The sequence below is a fragment of the Bufo bufo genome, chromosome 2, assembly GCF_905171765.1.
Source record: "Bufo bufo chromosome 2, aBufBuf1.1, whole genome shotgun sequence".
Lineage (NCBI taxonomy): Eukaryota > Metazoa > Chordata > Amphibia > Anura > Bufonidae > Bufo > Bufo bufo.
In genome coordinates this window covers 612420062-612439381 of record NC_053390.1, presented here as the reverse complement: position 1 = coordinate 612439381, position 19320 = coordinate 612420062, and the positions used below count along the sequence as shown (strand labels likewise).

The 19320-nt window shown below is 43.7% G+C and overlaps 1 protein-coding gene across 1 annotated transcript in view; it reads left to right on the top strand.

Moving 5' to 3' along the window:
- Nucleotides 1–19320, top strand: part of ANKRD50 (ankyrin repeat domain 50) — a 74530-nt gene that overhangs the window by 16949 nt on the left and 38261 nt on the right. The window contains exon 3 of the mRNA XM_040418426.1: nucleotides 14892–15121. Coding sequence (XP_040274360.1) covers nucleotides 14892–15121 — 230 coding nt within the window. The remainder of the gene's footprint in view (nucleotides 1–14891; nucleotides 15122–19320) is intronic.

Below are 19320 nucleotides of genomic sequence, written 5' to 3'. Positions count from 1 at the left end.
AAAAAAAATATATAAAAAAGTGTGTTTTTTTTTTTGCAGAACTCTGCAGGATGGGAAAGTGTAGTGTACCACGTTTTTCCATACTGCAAGGTTCAGCAAAAAAACATGAAGGCTAACTTTTTTTTTTTTTTTTTTTTTTTACAATAGAACTCAGTGGTGACGGGTGCAACAGTATGGCATCTGTCTGAGTCGTCTGGTAACATATATACGTTTTATGTGTACATTAAATGTATGACAAAAATGTGATGTGAGCCCAGCCTGACTGACAGGGAAGAAGCTGAACAGACTCCGCCGACTATGAAGGAGTCCGTTTAGTTTCCGTTTACGTCTTTTTACCAGACAAAAAAGTGCTGCATACAAGGCTTTTTTGTCTGGTCTTTTGACAGAATCTGCAACAGAGGCTCCAAACGCAGATGTGAACAAGCGCAGGCCTACGTATTATGTATTTGTATTACTGCAGCTTTCGTACTCCTCCCTAGGTAAAAATACTCCTCAAAAATGGTCAGAGGAGTATTTTTACTCTTCTGGAAAAAAACGTAGTTTGATCTGGTTACATGTCATATTCACCTTTCCATTCCAGGACCCAGGACCCGTTCTCGAGGTCTGGGGCCCAGAGGTGGATATCCCGTGGATGTACCAAACATTTCCAAATGGCGGGCTCCTCCTGCCGCACTTACCACATGTCCTGTTGAATTCAAACAACAACATATTCAATATTATAGATATTCTACTTGGAAAACCTGTTTGGAGAGGCAAATAGGTAAATGCCAAGGGGTTTTGGTATCCCTGACTTAAAGGGAATGTGTCTTGACCTATTGTATGAATCACGTTTTTTATGGCTAACCTATTTTAACCCCTTAAGGACTCAGCCCTATTTCACATTAAGAACTTGGCCATTTTTTGCAAATCTGACCAGTGTCACTTTAAGTGCCGATAACTTTAAAACGCTTTGACTTATCCAGGCCATTCTGAGATTGTTTTTTCGTCACATATTGTACTTCATGACACTGGTAAAATGAAGTAAAAAAAATTCATTTGTATTTATAAAAAAATACCAAATTTACCAAAATTTTTTAAAAAATTGCAAATTTCCAAGTTTCAATTTCTCTACTTCTATAATACATAGTAATACCTCCAAAAATAGTTATTACTTTACACTCCCCATATGTCTACTTCATGTTTGGATCATTTTGGGAATGATATTTTATTTTTTGGGGATGTTACAAGGCTCAGAAGTTTAGAAGCAAATCTTGAATTTTTTTTAGAAATTTTAAAAAACCCAATTTTTAAGGACCAGTTCAGGTCTGAAGTCACTTTGCGAGGCTTACATAATAGAAACCACCCCTCAAGGTATTCAAAACTGATTTTACAAACTTTGTTAACCCTTTAGGTGTTCCACAAGAATTAATGGAAAATAGAGATACAATTTCAACATTTCACTTTTTTGGCAGATTTTGCATTTTAATAATTTTTTTCCAGTTACAAAGCAAGAGTTAACAGCCAAACCAAACTCAATATTTATGGCCCTGATTCTGTCGTTTACAGAAACACCCCATATGTGGTCGTAAACCACTGTACGGGCACACGGCAGGGCGCAGAAGGAAAGGAATGCCATACGGTTTTTGGAAGGCAGATTTTGCTGGACTGTTTTTTTGTTTTTTTTTTGACACATGTCCCATTTGAAGCCCCCCTGATGCACCCCTAGAGTAGAAACTCCAAAAAAGTGGCCCCATTTTAGAAACTACGGGATAGGGTGGCAGTATTGTTGGTACTAGTTTAGGGTACATATGATTTTTGGTTGCTCTATATTACACTTTTTGTGAGGCAAGATATCAAGAAATAGCGGTTTTGGCACCGTTTTTATTTTTTGTTATTTACAACATTCATCTGACAGGTTAGATCATGTGATATTTTTATAGACCAAGTTGTCACGGATGCGGCGATACCTATTATGTATGCTTTTTTAATTATTTATGTAAGTTTTACACAATGATTTCATTTTTGAAGCAAAAAAAATCATGTTTTAGTGTTTCCAATGTCTGAGAGCCATAAGTTTTCAGTTTTTGGGCGATTACCTTGGGTAGAGTATGATTTTTTGCGGGATGAGATGAAGGTTTTATTGGCACTCTTTTGGGGTGCGTGTGACTTTTTGATCGCTTGCTATTACACTTTTTGTGATGTAAGGTGACAAAAAATGGTTTATTTAGCACAGTTTTTTTTTTTTTTTTTTTTTTGCGGTGTTCATCTGAGAGGTTAGGTCAAGTGATATTTTTATAGAGCCGGGCGATACCAAATATGTATATATTTTTTTTATTTATGTAAGTTTTACACAATAACAGCTTTTTTAAAACAAAAAAAAGTTTTAGTGTCTCCATATTCTGAGCCATAGTTTTTTTTATTTTTTGGGCGATTTTGTCTCAGGTAGGGGCTCATTTTTTGCGGGATTAGGTGACTGTTAGATTGGTACTATTTTGGTGGGCAAACGCCTTTTTGATTGCTTTCTGTTGTACTTTTTGTGACGTAAGGTGACAAAATCTTTTTTATTTAGCACAGTTTTTATTTTTTACGGTGTTCAATTTTCTTACTGCTGTGTAAATTCTGTTAAGAACAGTTCAGGCAAGTTGGCCGCCCTCATAATCATGTTCAGTAAATAGAATAAAAAAAATCTGCAATAAGAAAATAAAAAAATAAAAAGGGTATGTGTTGTTATCTGGTTTTAACTGGCAGAATAAAAAAAGTGACCCATTCCCTTTAAAGATGACCTGGAACCCTTCCTGACATGTCTATTCTAGTAACTACTTGTTTCCACCTTGTAATGATTCTGCAGCGTCTATTTGTTTGACTTTAGGTTGTGTTTCTTTATTATTCCTTCTAGAAGTGAATGAATTGCTGTCAGTTTGCAATGAGTATCTAAATCAGGGATCAGCGACCCCCGGCACTCCAGCTGTTCTGAAACTACAACTCCCAGACTCCTTCTTTCACTTCTATGGGAGTTGCAAGAACAGCCAAGTAAGTGTGCATGCTGGGAGTTGTAGTTCCACAGCAGCTGGAGTACCGAAGGTTGCTTATCCCTGGTCTAGATGGTTGTTACCATTTGGGTGCGTGTCCCTGCACAGTCTGACACTGGCAACACTGATTGGATAGTGTCAGACTGTGCAGGGACACATCCCGAACTGGTTACCTCCCCTCTGTACCCTTACTGCAGACTGCTAGCAATTCATTCATAACTTCTAGTAGGAATAATAAAGGAATGGCACAACATAGAGCCATAAGAATAGATGCTCCAGAATTGTTGTTATGCGGGGGATCCAAGTAGTTACTAAGGCTACTTTCATACCTGCGTTCAGGTGTCCGCTCGTGAGCTCCGTTTGAAGGGGCTCACAAGCGGCCCCGAACGCAGCCGTCCAGCCCTAATGCATTCTCAGTGGAGGCGGATCCACTGAGAATGCATCCGTCTGCCTCCGCTCAGCCTCTGCTCCACTCAGTGAGCGGACACCTGAACGCTGCTTGCAGCGTTCGGGTGTCCGCCCGGCCGTGCGGAGGCGAGCGGATCCGTCCACACTTACAATGTAAGTCAATGGGGACGGATCCGCTTGAAGATGACACAGTATGGCTCAATCTTCAAGCGGATCCGCCCCCATTGACTTTCAATGTAAAGTCTGGACGGATCCGTTCAGGCTACTTTCACACTTAGAAATTTTTCTAAGTTATAATGCAGACGGATCCGTTCTGAACGGATGCAAACGTCTGCATTATAGGAGCGGATCCGTCTGATGAAACATCAGACGGACCCGCTCCGAACGCTCGTGTGAAAGTAGCCTAAAACAGACATGTCAGGAGAGGTGAGAGGTCCTCTTTAAAATTGTATTTTAGCATTGGGCTTAATAGGCAGCTTTTCTGTCTTTCAGATCTTGAAATGCGGTCAGTTCAGCAGACCATTAGCTGTATAAAAATCTTCACTTTACTGCACAAATTCTGGGAACGTCTGAATAAGGCCTCATGCACATGGCAGTTACCCAGCCGTGGCCGTATTGCTGCCTGCAAACAGTGGGTCCGCAATACACGGGCATCCGCATCACGGATGTGGATCCATTCACTTGAATGGGTCTGCAATCCAGAAGGTCGGTGCGGATCGGAGTGCTTCCATGCAAAAAAGTAGTGCATGCACTATATTTTTGCCATGCGGATCGCGGACCCCCTTAAAGTGTCCACTTGCGGCGGCCCTGCGGTCAGTTCCCGTGCATTGCGGACTGCAATTTGCGGTCCGCAGCATGGGCCCGGCTGGCACATGAGGTCTAAAATAGGGGATACTTACAGTTCTATAAGGTGTATACCTCTATGGGATAATGTACTTGAGAGTTTAATTTAAATTCTCTTTATTTATTTATTTTTTAAATAAAGGTCTTAGTCTGGGTTCACGTATAGTATTTGTGGTGTAAATGAAGCTCAAACCTGTCATAGATTTCTGTTTAGGCGCATCCTCTGGCAGCGCAGGCGTAGAAAGCACCAGTCCTGATAAATCTCCCCATAGTCATAAGATGCTCCAGGATTGTCATCCCATGTCAGGAGAGGTGACAGGTCCTCTTTAAGGCGTTAATAAGCCAGTCAGATCCTACAGCTCAAGTGAAGGGCATTTTTTGTATAGCCTGGCTTTTTTGTTACTGTTCTGTCTTACAGCAGCCATTTTGTGTGGCAGAGCCAGAATATGACGAGGGAAGTCTTATTATCATTTGTTAATCCTGTTTGAAGATGGAAGGTATCATTTACATTAAAAATAGAACGGCTGGCATATGTCATGTCCTAAATATTAACCGTGGAGGAGACAGGAACAGGATATTTCACTTGGCTTCTGCCCAGGATAAACATTGTGCCCGTTGGTTTGCATTTTAATATGAGCCGTTTTTCTACCTGAGCCCTGTAAAGAAATGAGACGGATTTCAGGCTTTGATTTACACTTAGATCTTTATTTAGCTGTTGGCTTTTTGTTAGTCATCATCAAGACACAAAAATGGATTCTTGTTGTAGAGCCTCTCCCTATTCAAAGACACATTGAAGGGAACCCATGATTAGATTTCATCCCACAAATCACCTCAGACGTGGCACGCAACCCAGTGAGGTAAATCCAAAGCTGGCCATGTGTTCAGCAAAGTCCTAAGGCTACCTTAAAGCCACATTTACACGACCATGAAATACGGACACGCTGTCAGGTTTTCATGGCCATTTTTCAGTCAGCTTTGCACCTATTTTTTGGCCTTCTGGCCATTTTTAACAGCCTTTAAAATGGATCATTTATTTTTTAATAAAATCCCAACCCCTGCAGTATACATAATGTTCTCAATAGTGGCCCCCATAGCGGTCCTCATCTGTAATAATGTGCTTTTAGTTTTGTTTTGTTTTTAATTAAGGAAAAAAAAAAAGTTTACCCTCCACTTGCACGTGCTGAGGCAGTCGCCGATGGACCTGCCGAATGACATGCGCTCCCAACATGATGATGTCACTATGCTCTCCCAGCATGATTGAGAATGACTAAATAAATGCCTAGGATTGAAAATGGCCAAAAATAGGACATCCTATTTTTTGATGGCAGCTATCCACTGGCCATTAAAAAAATGGCCATGTGAATAGCTCCATAGACTTCAATTTGTTGTAAAAATGGCGTTTGACCGCTGTTACAAAAACGGCCATAACACCGCTGTTTTTCATTGTCGTGTGAATGTAGCCTAAGAAAAAGCGGAGATGGACTGACATTTCATATGCCAATCCGAGCCTGATGTGCGCTGGAATGAGATTCCCCAAATTTATTAAGAGGTGATGCCCTTTTTGTAAAAAGATCAAAACTATGCCAGCCCAGCTGGGGTCGTTTTGAGCTATAATTTATGACTGTTTCTTGACATAATTTTGCCAGATAGTAATGCTGCCCCTTGTATTAAGCCTCAACCAAGTTGCCCATTGCCGTATTGCAGACCGCATTTGCGTATCCGCAATACATTGGCGCCGTTCCGTGGGCATTCCGCATCACGGATGCGGACCCATTGACTTTAATGGGTCCGCAAATCCGGAGATGTGGAGCGGAACCCTACGGAAGCACAGTGAAATGCTTGCATGGGGTTTCGTCCAGTACTTCTGTTCCGCAAAAAGATAGAACATAGGGGTGGGCGATATAGACGATATGCAATAAAAATGATATAAATTTGGCCAACGATAGATATTTAGTTTATATTACCATATTGCGGTAGAACATGGCATGCGCCTCTCTCGGCGCGCACCATGTTCTCCTGAGGCGGCACAGTGGAGAAGGAGGGAGTCCCTCCCTCCCCACTGTGTGCGGCTGCCGCTGACCACCAATGAGAACAGACTAGGAGGAGGAGGGGAGGGACTGTGGCCACTCCGCCACCAATAAATATAGTAATATGCCTGAATACAAACATAGCCTGCATGTGCCGGCCATATCCCATACCCGGCCTCTATGACTGCACGCTGTAATCCACCGGGGTTAATTGCGGCAGGTCACGGCGCGCAGTAATAGAGGCCAGGTATGGGATATGGCCAGCACATGCAGGCTATGTTTGTATTCAGGCATATTCACTATATTCATTGGTGGCGCAGTGGCCACAGCCCCTCCCTTCGACTCCCCCTGTTCTAATTATTATATTAATTGCGCCCCCCCCCCTCCACACAATTAAATCATTGGTGGCAGTAGCCATAGGGTGGCATCTTCTGATCGGAGCCCTAGCAGTGTAATCGTGGGGCTCCGATCGGTTACCATGGCAGCCAGGCTGCTACTGTAGCTCTGGTTGCCATGGTAAGCTCCCTGCTGCTGTGTGTACTATGCACAGAGCAGCAGGGAGAGTGTGAAGTCCTATTCGCCCTAAAAGAGCTCTAGTAGGGTGAATAGGACAAGGGTTCTAGCCCCTAAGGAGGCTAATAGTTATTAAATAAAAAGTAAAAAAAGTTTATCCCCCCCCCCCCCCGAAATATTGAATATATCGGATATGCTTAAAATTATATCGCAATATAGATTTTAGGCCATATCGCCCACCTTCAACATGTCCTATCTTTTTGCGGATCGCGGACCCATTAAAGTGAATAGGTCCGCGATCCGCTGCATCTGCCCCACGGTTGGTGTTTGTGGGCCGCAGCACGGCACGTTCGTGTGCAGGAGGCCTTAGGCTGAGCCATGAAACTTGCTGTTGGTACCCTTTTGGGTCGTCTTCTATTCATGTTTGGGAAGTTTATTGTTGTGGAGTCACTCAAAGAAAATCTGAATTATCTGTCTGGCTCCCAAATTCCACAGTGTTTTTGTCAAGTATTGGTTGGCTGAAAAATAGATGATCGTCGGGCTAGGACTGTGCGGTTTGGCTTTGAAAATCAAATCTGGTTTATTAAAAACGTATGGACGATCCTTGGTTTGAATTTCTAACAAGGTCTGGCTGATTACATAGAAACTCATAGCTTTCCCATCTCTGAGTCGGAGTAATTGGACTACCCATAGGGTGGGTTTATTTATTTTATGCACGTATATAGCGCTACTATATTCCGCAGCGCTTTACAGTCATTAGCATCCAACTGTCCCCATTGGGGCTCCCAATCTAAGGTTCCTATCAGTATGTCTTTGGGGTGTGGGAGGAAACCGGAGAACCCGGAGGAAACCCAGGCAAACACTAGGAACACATACAAACTCCATGCAGATATTGTCCTTGGTCGGATTCGAACTTAGGACCCCAGTGCACATTCATACAGTTTTTGAAGCCAAAGCCAGGAGCTTTGGCTTCAAAAACAGCAGAAAAGCCTTTGTTGCCCTCAGTGAGCTCAGCATATAGCTGATGTCTGGTTCTCTAAAGCCTCATTCACACGTCAGTGTTTTGGTCAGTGATTTCTCTCAGTCATTGTGAGCCAAAACCAGGACTGGAGTCTCCTCAGGGATAAGGTATAAGGGAGAGATCTGCACCTGTTCTGTCTTTTGGCTCAAAATCACTACTGGAAACCCTGACATGTGAGTGAGGCATAAAGTAGTGACAGACATCGCGGGCTGTCATTTAGCCCGAACCTGGAGAAGAGTCATGGCTGTCTGAGAAGAGTCACGGTTATTCATGAGATCCCACTCTCCCTGCCCACCCGCTGATGATGGGCAGTTTCTCCGAGGGAGAAAACCAAGGAAAAGACTGTCAATGATCAGGAGGTGGGAAGGGAGAGTGGGATCTCACGATTAACCATGACTTTTTTTTCCAGGCCCGAGATGCAATGATTATGATGCTGCCTCTTGGCAACCACTTACTTTTAGCTTATGAAAGACACACCACTGCTGAAATCGCATTGCCCGTTACATTGCCCTCAGTGAGAACTGCATAAAGTTGATGACAGGTCCCCTTTAAGCTAGCCATACACATTAAATCTATGATGGCCTAACCAGCACATTTTTGGCAAGTTTGGACGACCCTCTGGTGAATATGTCCTCATGACTCCACCAACGCTGATGTCGGGGGAGATCAGTATTGGGCATCTTGAATTCAATGGCTCCGTTTATTTTGTTCTCAAGGAGGCTTTCTCTCCTCACAGCAGTGAAGCTGAGCATGCACATGTATGGGAGAATCGGGAAGATGGCTGTTGATCGAACGCTTTTGGGCTGGTGTATTGTCGGATCTAGTTTTTTTTTTTTTTTTTTTCCTTCTCTCTTGCTGTAAGAGAGAACCTTACATCGGTTTCACCGTTCTGGACAGATCCAGAATTGTGCTGACTTAAAACAGCGATTGAATTCACTTTGACTAATCGTCAAGCTTTACATTGAGCAATATATTACATGTCAATGTAAAAGGAGAGTGAGCACACATTTGGTGATTTAGGCTACTTTCACACTAGCGTTTACATTTTCCGATATTGAGATTCGCCAGAGGATGTCAATACTGGAGAAAAACGCTTCAGTTTTGTCCCCATTCATTGTCAATGGGGACAAAACGTAACTGAACAGAACAGAGTGCTGCAAAATGCATTCCGTTCCGTTTGGTTGCGTTCCCATACCGCAAAGCAAACCGCAGCAAGGTTATCCTACTTCGCCTTTTCATACTTACCTACTGCCAGCGCGCCATTCACTTCCTGGATTCTGGCTGGGGACGGGCTTCATCTTGATTGAAGTCTTCTCCCGGCCGCGCCGCGCGCTGGACTGAACACGCACGACGCCGCCGCGCATGCACCATGGTGACTTATTCCTGTCCAGTATAGTACAGAGCCGGCGTGCGTGTTCGCGCCTCTGTACTATTCTGGCCAGGAAGAAGTCACCATCGCGAGTGCGCATTCAGGACAGCGAGCGGCCCAGCCGGGAGAAAAGGAGTCTTCTGCGCAAGCGCGGCCACCGGGATTCCGGAGAAGAGCGCTGGCCGTAACCAGGGGAGACCGAATGACAACAATGGGGTAAGTGGGGATGAATTTTATCCTAAACGGTGGGAATTTGTTAATCAAATATATTTACAAAATCAAATCGTTAACGGATTTAACAGTGATCAGTATGATGGGATAACCCCTTTAAGGCTAGCGCTACACAACGACTCCGGCCGCGACATACGTTTCACAGTCAAACATTGCAGCACCTCAAAGCAATTGTACTTTACATCGCAACGTGAAGGGAGCTGAATGCGGCGTTGTGACTCACCGACGCGGCAAGGTCGGATTTCTTGTGACTGTTGAGTCGTGGTTCCTCCAACATCCATTTTCATTATTTTGCAGTATAGACTTGTGATGCTGCCATCTTTGACCGCATGACATGTAGTCTCGGCCTAAAAATAACTGGACGGCACCTTTGGAGTTGCTGGGTTTCAGATCCATTTAAGAAATGTAGTATTGGTGATATTATGGGAGTCTATCTGATGTGACCATAAGTTATGAATTGCCCCCGCAGTTATTGTTCCGGTGACCTGGGATGAATAGAAGCGCAGTGATAAAAGCGAGTCCCATCTACAGTCCCTATGAGTCTTTCAGTGTCTGTAAAAGCTCGGCGTGAACACAAGGCCCTTTCACTGCTTTGTGCCTCTCGCAGTGTGCTTTAGTATTGATGCAGATTTAGCCATAGTAACCTGGATATGATATTCAGCAGGAACAAGAATGGCTTTGAGAAGCGGGCGCTTTTCTCCATCTTTGTGCGCAAAATGTTATTGTATAGAGTTCTGCGGGAGGTTTCCTATTCCTACGTATACAGTTCACTCATGTCCCAGGCTGGAAATTTTCCACTGGTAGCTTGGACTATCTGGATATAGGGTCAGAGTTTAACTCTTTAGTCTGTTTTGTAGCTGGTATTACTTTGCTGGAAATGTACGTGGGTTGGTAGGACTGGAAGCTAGTATGAGAAGTCCTCTAGTACTTTGGCCTTTCCTTTTCTAACATTGAACGGAAATGGTCAACCAGTTAAAGACGTCCCAGAATTTTTTTCCCCAGAAGTGGAGGATAAATAATGCAGTACGTAAATGAGGCGTAAGGCAGCTATAGACGTGCAGAATTGTCCCCTTAGCATTTCTCCAATTTGGAATGGGGTGGGGGAATATACAGTGATTTGTGCCACTTTTGCCGCACATTATGGTGCATGTCATATCTGCACAATAATTTGTGACTTTTCACAGCAAATTTTTTTTATTTATTTTTTTTATCACAAAAAGTGGGGTTTTAAGGACAGGCCCAACAAGCTTCCACCAAATCTGAGGTTTTAACCTAGAAAACGCAAAAAAAGAGACAAATCTATCCCCACTCACGGTAGATGTAGATTTTCTGGCTTAAAAGGGTTTTTCTGAGAGTAAAATATTAATGACTCCCGGCACCCCCATGAATCAGCTGTTTGAAGAGGCCACAGCCCTCAGGTGAGCATTGTGGCCTCTTCCAAGGCCAGTGATGTCATGTTCAACAGTCAAATGGGCTATTTGCAGCTCGGTTCCATTCAGATGAATTGGCCTGGGCTGCAATACCAAACACAGCCACTATATAGTGTATGGCGCTGTGGGGAGACCGCAGAACTTGCCAGCGAGCCACAGCCTCTTCAAAAAGCTGATAAGAGGGAGTTGGTCCCCCACCAATCAGATACTGTGATCTGTCCTGAGGATAGATTATCAATATTGTACTGCCAAAACCACCGCTTTAAGACAGCCCAAAGTATATATATTAAATCAGCAAGGTATCCATCTACCCAATTATAAGTGAAAGGTAGAATTGTTCATGTTGTCGTTCATATCCATTTAATAAAACTTGTACTTTAAATAGTTTTTGTGTTTGGTTTTGGGATATGCTGGGCGTTTCTCCAATATGACCTTCAGTCAGCAGGTGTAGATTTTATTTTCTGTCTTGAAGACAGCTCAAGATGTGCCAAGTTTATTAAGAGGTGCGCTGTACTCCAGCATTCAATAACCAACTGCGCTGCAGTACAATGCACCCCTGTGGGTTATGCTTGTACTCCATGGCCCCAGCGCTACAAGAAAGAAATGCTGCTCACTTTTGTAGACTGTATAGATGTACTGTAGAATTCTACTATTTTTTTTTAAAGGGGTTACCTATAATTTCACCCAGTCAGAGCCCCTGAGACTAGCATCGGAGCATCTCATGCTCCGATGCTCTCCCTTGCCCTGCGTTGGATTGCGCAGGGAAAGGGCTCTTTTATTCACAATAAAATACTGCCAGGCGGAAGCTTCCGCCAAGCAGTGTGTTCGGTGACGTCACCGGCTCTGATGGGCGGGCTTTAGCGCTGCCCTAGCCTCCCCATAAGTGCCGGTGACGTCACCGGGCTCACTGCTGGGTGGAAGCCTCTGCCTGGCAGCCCTATGGAGAGCCTGGTTCATCACAGGAACTCCAGAAAATGCCTTTGCCCTCCGCGATTTAGTGCAGGGAAAAGGAGAGCGTCGGAGCATGAACTGCTCCGATGCTAACATCAGGGGGGCTGCCTGGGTGAAAATGGGGATATGTCCGGGTTCAGCTCTGAACCCGGACAACCCCTTTAATCTAGAATCACCAGGACATAACTGGATTTAGAATTAGAATTTTATTTTTCTCCAAAAAGTTATTTGCATTGCGGCCTAGGCCCATTCACTTAAATGGGACTGAGCAGCACCTAGAGCATGTGACCAAAGAATGTGATGTCACTGTCCTAGGCAGAGGTCACAGCACTCACTAGATCGCCTTGGCCTCTTCAATCAGCTGGTTGGTGGAGGTGCCAGGATATTGATGACAACCTATCCTGATCGTACTCCAGGAAATCGTCTTTTAGGAGTAGAGAAAGAAAGCCCCTATTCCCAAGTTATATTTACTTCCCAGTTGCCACGCTCAGTAAATACTTATCATCCACTTCCGTGGACTATGAGGCTGATCATTTCTGTAATGAAACATGCCATGTTTAGTGCTTGAAATGACAATATAATTTGGAATATCCGTCCCAGAAAGTGAAAGATAAAAAAAATCCCCCTCTACCCCATCCCAGCCAATCTTTCTTAAAATGAATGTATTTTACAAGCGCACGTGTGATGTGTCATATTACAGAGCAAATAAGTTACCTGAAGTCCACAAAAGCTATTTTCCGTAATGACACCCCTACACCCCTAATGTACTAAATATATCCTTTGACTAAATGTCCCCATTCACCTTCAGTAACTGTCTGCCGAATGAGGTTCCTCTTAGCACAGCTAAGCATACATGTGTTTCCACTGGGGAGAGGGAAATAAAATGTTCCCTGACTGCCATGTCACGTCAAAGGGAATCTGTTAGCAGTTTTGACCATGCTAAACTGCTGATAGCACTAAGTAGGAGAACAGACATGCATACCTTTCGTGGAGCTTTTATTATCAGGAGTAGTGTGAGTTTGACCTTTTATTCTGCACCTGCCTGCAAGTGGCACTTCACTGTGACGTGCTCTCTGCTTCCAATCCAGGAGACCACTACAGCAGGAGGAAAGGCTTGTGAAGAAGCTCAATCCAGCGAGTAGGTCACAGTGAAGCACCGTCTCAAGGGCACTTGTAGAAGCACAATCCGACAGAATAAAAGTCTGCAATCTCACTACTCCTGATAATAATCCAACACACCTAATCCTTTCCTCCACTGGCATCTGTCATTGGGGGAGAGTCAGAACAACCACATGCTTATGACATGGACGTCAGAATTTCCACTTGTGTGTATCTTAAAGGGAATCGGTCAGCTTCGAAGCACCCCCAAACTGGAGTAAGTGGTGTATGGTATAAGTGATTCTGAGTCCCGTTATGTCCTGTTTCTCTTGCTACTCGCTCACATTCAGAGGTTGTACCCTGACAAACATCAGTAAAATCCATTGAGAGGACTCCTGAGCTCGCACACATAATGGAGAGGACTCAAAGAGGAGTCCTTTCGGTGCATTTTACTGCTGGTTTGTCGGAGCACAGTGTCAGGATGCAAGTGAACATGTAGATAAAAATGACATAACCGGACTCGGCATCACCTACACTATTCACCGCTTACTCTAGTTTGGGGGGTGTTTCGGACAGATTCCCTTTAATGGGATTGTCAAGGTGGCAAAACATTATTAGTCTCAGAATGGGAGTAAAAACTGAAGAAGTTGTGCTCGCCCTTACCAATTCCCAAAAGGCCTATCCTAATAGTACCCCCTGAAGGACCCCTTTAGCTGGATATTTACATTTGACTTGTTTCTTGTGCTGAAATTCTGTATATAATCCACCCCGTCACCAGGGCATGTTCTTAGGAGTACAGTAGCAGAAATATTTGCTGCAAAACCAAGGCCTAAACTTGATGAAGTCAGGTTTTCAATGGAGGTAGTCTAGTATCAGTTAAAGAGGCTTTCCAGGCTCATGATATGTATGACCTATCCTCAGGATCAGTGAGGGTCCGACACCCGGCACCCCCACTGATCAGCTGTTTCCTGCAGCCTCTGTATGTGGAACAAGCACTTTACATGGAAGAAGCAGCAGACAGCGATGCTGGCTTACTGTAGATCAGCTCCTTTTAAAGTGAATGGGAGCTGTAGTACCCCCGCACGACCACTACACCTTGAATTCAGCTGTACTTCCTGTTCCATTCAAAGTGCTAGTTTCAGCATCAGGGGCCGCAGATGGTCTATGGGGGTGCAGGGTGTTGGGTTCTCACTGATCAGATATTAATGAGCTATTCTGAGGATAGGTCATCAATCAGAGGAGCCTGGAACCCCCCTTCCCTTTAAAGCCAACATCCAGCGATGGCAAGAGACCTGACCTGGATAAAGGACTGATACTGATTTATGGTGGCTAATCTTAGGCTACGTTCACACCAGCGTTTTTACTGGATCCGGCAGGGTTCAGCAAAAACGCTTCCGTTACTGATAATGCAACCATCTGCATCAGTTATGAACGGATCCGTTTGTATTATCTTTAACATAGCCAAGACGTATCCGTCATGAACTCCATTGAAAGTCAATGGAGGACGGATCAGTTTTCTATTGTGTCAGAGAAAACGGATCCGTCCCCATTGACTTGCATTGGGGCTCTTGCTCTGCATCCCAGGACGGAAAGAAAACTACAACATGTTGCGGTTTGCTCTCCGGTATGGGAACGGAACTAAACGGAACGGAATGCATTTTGGAGCACTCCGTTCTGTTCAGTTTTGTCCCCATTGACAATGACTGGGGACAAAACTGAAGCGTTTTCTTTTTTTTTTTTTTTTTTTTTTCCAGTATTGAGCCCCTATGACGGATCTCAATACCGGAAAACTAAAACGCTCGTGTGAAAGTAGCCGAACACTTTGAGGATCTCTAAGTATGCCTCAGGTTAACCAGCCTGCTCAACTAAAGATCTACTTAAAGTGAACCAGAGATGATTTACTTTCTTTCATATTTATCAGGTATTTTAAGTGCGAACAAAAGAAGCTGAGTTTTTGGAGATGGACATGTAATCATTTTCTTCTGTCTACAGGTGTGTTCTTCTCCCTCTTCTGGCCTTGGATGCTCCTCCTCAAAGTCTTCTGCTGGTGGTCGATTCAGTTGATGAAGGATGCAATATTACAGAAGGCGAACACCGACCATCTGGTTTATCGGGAACCATAGCTGATCTTTTAGCAACACATCATGAGTTCTTTCCACCATGGCTACTTCTTATATGTTCAGCCCGCAAACAGAGCAGAACAGTCACTAAAATGTTTACAGGTATGTATTAAAGGAGTTGTCCGAGACCATCTCTACATCCCTCCTGAATCTGTGGAAGAAACCGGTCATGTTTTTGTAATGTCATAGAACCAGAGTTCTCCTCCATTCCCAGCCTCCACAGTGCCCCACAGATAAGCAGTGACAACTTGATGTCCCAAACCAGGAGTTACTACTTATTTGTAACTGGAACAAACAAGAAACAACTAGGCTATCCTTGAATCCTTGTGCTCCTGCACCCTGCTAGCCAGGCTCTGCCTGAGCTTACATTTGGGTGGGTGGTAAAATTAGTATAAATTCCAGTTAATCGGACTCATGTTTTATTGTGGCCTTTCATTTTTTTTTATCATGTCAGCCTTTTTTTTTTTCTCGAATAGCTATTAAGACCACTTGTTTTGTTGACGTCCCAGCCTGTAAGGAACAAGATAATTTATGGGTTTTGCAGAGCTATGCTAACTATGTAAGTTTAACAAAGCGGCCCCAGAGTTCAGTGAAAGACCCCTTTGCTATTTCTGAAATTGCCTGAGGCCTCGCTTTGCTGGTTGCTCTCTTTGGTGGCCAAAGGTCACTCTGCTATTATGTGAGGGAATGAAAGTGCTGAAAGTAGTCATAAAGCTTACATGTGCATAGCAAACAGGAAGGGCAGATAGCCATATCAGACGTGAGAAGTGGTTGCCTCGTAAGAGGAGTAAGCCTTCATGGAGAACCTTTTTAGTCCCGCTACATGTTTTTTGTCCTATTTTATATAGAGATAATGCGTTGTACATGGCAAGAGCCAAGTAAAGGGGTTGTCCGTTTAGCACAATTCCTGTTGGGGAACCATGGTGCCATCTCTCCGTGAGCCAGTAGACAGGGTCAGCTCACCAATTCAGAATGTCCACTTATCAAATAGACGACTGTAATACTGCTGAAGATAAAAGCAGCCGGCTATATCTATCTGCAGTGACTAGCTGATTGATGTGGCCAGGGACCCCCACTGATCAGTAGAGCAGGAGTCTGGAGCCCCCTGTTCCTCCTCACTGCAGTTGTGTGTTTGAATGGAGCTGAAAGGAGCGTCATGCGTCTGCCGCTCCTTTCAGTCTCTTTGAAGCTGACCGTTTTGCTCTGCCATATATAATGTTCACCGGTCGGGACTGCGATGTAATGGCGCGGTGGTGCACGTGTCCGTGGATAGGCGTCCCAGGAAATAGTGATGTAGAAAGGACCGGCACTTACTCCAGGGAGCTTTTTAGAATGCTGGATTTATTTGTCACGTATCAATAGTGATGCGTTTTCGGTACAGGACGTGCCTTTGTCAGACTGTATACATATATCTACAAATCATTCCTTTAAATAGACCGCCAAAAATACAAAGGAAATGACGTCATTGCAGAAACACCGCCCCCCAAGTGAAACAATATAGAAAAATTGCATGGACCAATACATGTAAAGACGGTAGGTCGACCATACAAATCGCCATAATAAAGTCCTGGAGTTTATATTAGAATAATGATGTTGTGTTTCAGCTCCGCTAAAAAAGAAAAGTATATAAATAAACATTAGATACTCAATTCATAGGAAACCACATACATTATAGTCACTATTGAGGCCTCTTGGCTCCATCCCTTGTAACCGATGGATCACGTAAGCCTCCCTTTTGAGTAACAATTTATTTCTATCACCTCCCCGACGGGGTAATGAGACACCTTCCACAATCTGGAAACGTAATTGTGCTATAGTATGTTTCTGCTGATGGAAATGATACGGTATGGGGAGTAGTAAATTGGACTTGTGCTTACTGAGCCCGTCTTTCATTCTCATTGAAGTTTCCCCCACAGGGACATTGGAGTATATAGATTGCAAATCGACAGGATGTTTCTCAACTGGGTGATTTACCTATTACTGATAGACTGACTGCAAAACAGTTTAATTTGAAAATTAAAAGTACTTTCATACCGCCGAAAGCATATCACCCAGTTGAGACTTTCATTAATCTGGTTCAGCGGGACGTGGGTACATTGTTGCATCAATGTAAGCAGGGAGAGTTCCGTATACATCACAATTTGACTGTAGAAGAAAAACATGCTCTAGATCATTTATTGGATGATAAGTCCCTTATATTTAAGCCAGCCCTAGTTGTTTTAGATAAGGAATATTACATATCTGAAATCCTGGGACACTGACACATATCAGATATTACAAACTGACCCAGTCTATCGCATTAAAGAAATGCTGCAAACTATTGTGAACACAGCTAGAGAGAGTGGAATCTTTGATGCCAAGTTGAGCGAATTTGTGATTAACCATCACCCAATCACCCCCGTATTTTATACGTTGCCGAAGGTGCACAAATCGATTACCCAACCGCCTGGCCGCCTGACTCTATTCTCTCCCCGCCAGCAATCTTTCTTGAGGGTCCCTACACCCTTCCTCAGGTATTACTACCAGCTTATTAATGAATCTCCAACTGGGTGTTACCAGTGGTGAGGGGATGTAGTCTGGCATTGGCACAACTGATTGGACAGGATAAGACTGTACAGAAAATGCCTTCATTGCCAACACCCAGATTCAGATTTATTAATAAGCTTCTAGTAGCAATAGCTGAGGAATGGAGCAACATAGTTAGAAGAAAATGTGCTCCAGAATTGCTATTGTATGGGGAATACAATTATTTAGTGAAACAGACTTGTCATGAGTGGTGAGAACCTCTTTAAGCTGGGCATACATATGAGATAACTATCGTCCAGGCAAGTGTTCGACTGACAGCAGTGTATCTTGATCATCTCATACATGCGCATGCTCAGTTCGGCCGAGCATGCATATGTAGTGAGTGGGCAGAGGGGATACCACTGGCAGCGGCTTATCTCCTGGAAACAAAAGGATTGTGCAGTTGAAGTTGAATAATGGGGGTACTATCTCTCCTTGGGGAGAGCGCCTTAATCCGTGTGAGGAGGCTTATAGGCCATACACGCTCCTCTGGAGTTCTGGGAAAAAAGAGATGCAAATGAGCTTGCAAAGAGCTCATTTGCATCCCTTTCTTCCCTATATTAAAATATTCATTTGCATCGTTAATGGGGCTGAAACGATTAAATAGAGTAATTGGACACAAAAAAATCCTCAATGCAAATTTGTGTCATGTGCGGCACCTGAGGGGTTAACTGCCGCTGATTGCATCTCCCTGTCATTGAGGCCGAGTGCCGGCTATGTGATTCTGCCGCCGGCACCCGCCTCTTGTATCTGTATTAAACGTTAATTATCTTCATTGGTGGCGCAGTGCGCCCTAAACACCCCATTCTTATAATCATTGGTGGCAGTGGCCATAGGGTCCGCGTGATACTGAATGGTATTGAGTATCGCAATCCTTTTTTATGGTATCACAATCGAATCAAAATTTTGGTATCGTGACAACTCTACGCTAATAACAAAAAACAAATTAAAAGAACGTTTTTCTTTATAAAAACTTATCCCCGTGCCATCAGGTTTTCCCCAGTGCCATCAGGTACTGTCGTCCTGACATCACACAACGTCTGGTCATTGCGCGCGCTTATGAGCACTATGACCTGACGATGTGTCAGGATACAGTGCAGCGCGGTACAGGCCGGCGGGTGACCACGGAGCGGTGAGTAATAGCAAGAGCTTCAGTCCTGCTCCGTGATCACATGACACAAACTAATCCTCGATGCAAAAAATTTGCATTGAGGATTTTTTGTCGAATTACTCGATTCAATCGAGTAATTGTTTCAGCCCTAGTTATGACCACTAGCAATGCATGGAAACATAGATGCTCTGTTTGTAATTATATATGAATTGTTGTGACTCCTGCCTCCGGAAAGCTGTTATCTGTATTTTACAGTTAACTGGATACTGCCGCTATGATGGGGCCTCCTTTACAGGGATATGATGACTGTTATTAGTAAATTGGGACAGCTGGTGGATTATGGACGTTTCCCTGAACATCCTGTGTGCAGAGTGCCTATGGGGATTTCTCAATATTCTCTGAATCTGCAGTGCATGGAGCTGACCATAGGTGTCTGGCTACTTAATAACATAGGTAGTCAAATTTCTATAGAATTTCATGGTAATCCAAAGAGACACCCATAGTGTTCATTAATCCAACAATAAGAACGTAATTGTTCCTTTGCAAATAATTCAAACAAAAAAAAGAAAAACCGACAAAAGCTAACATAATCTGCTTAATTTTCTAGCTCTTGTTTTGTCTGATC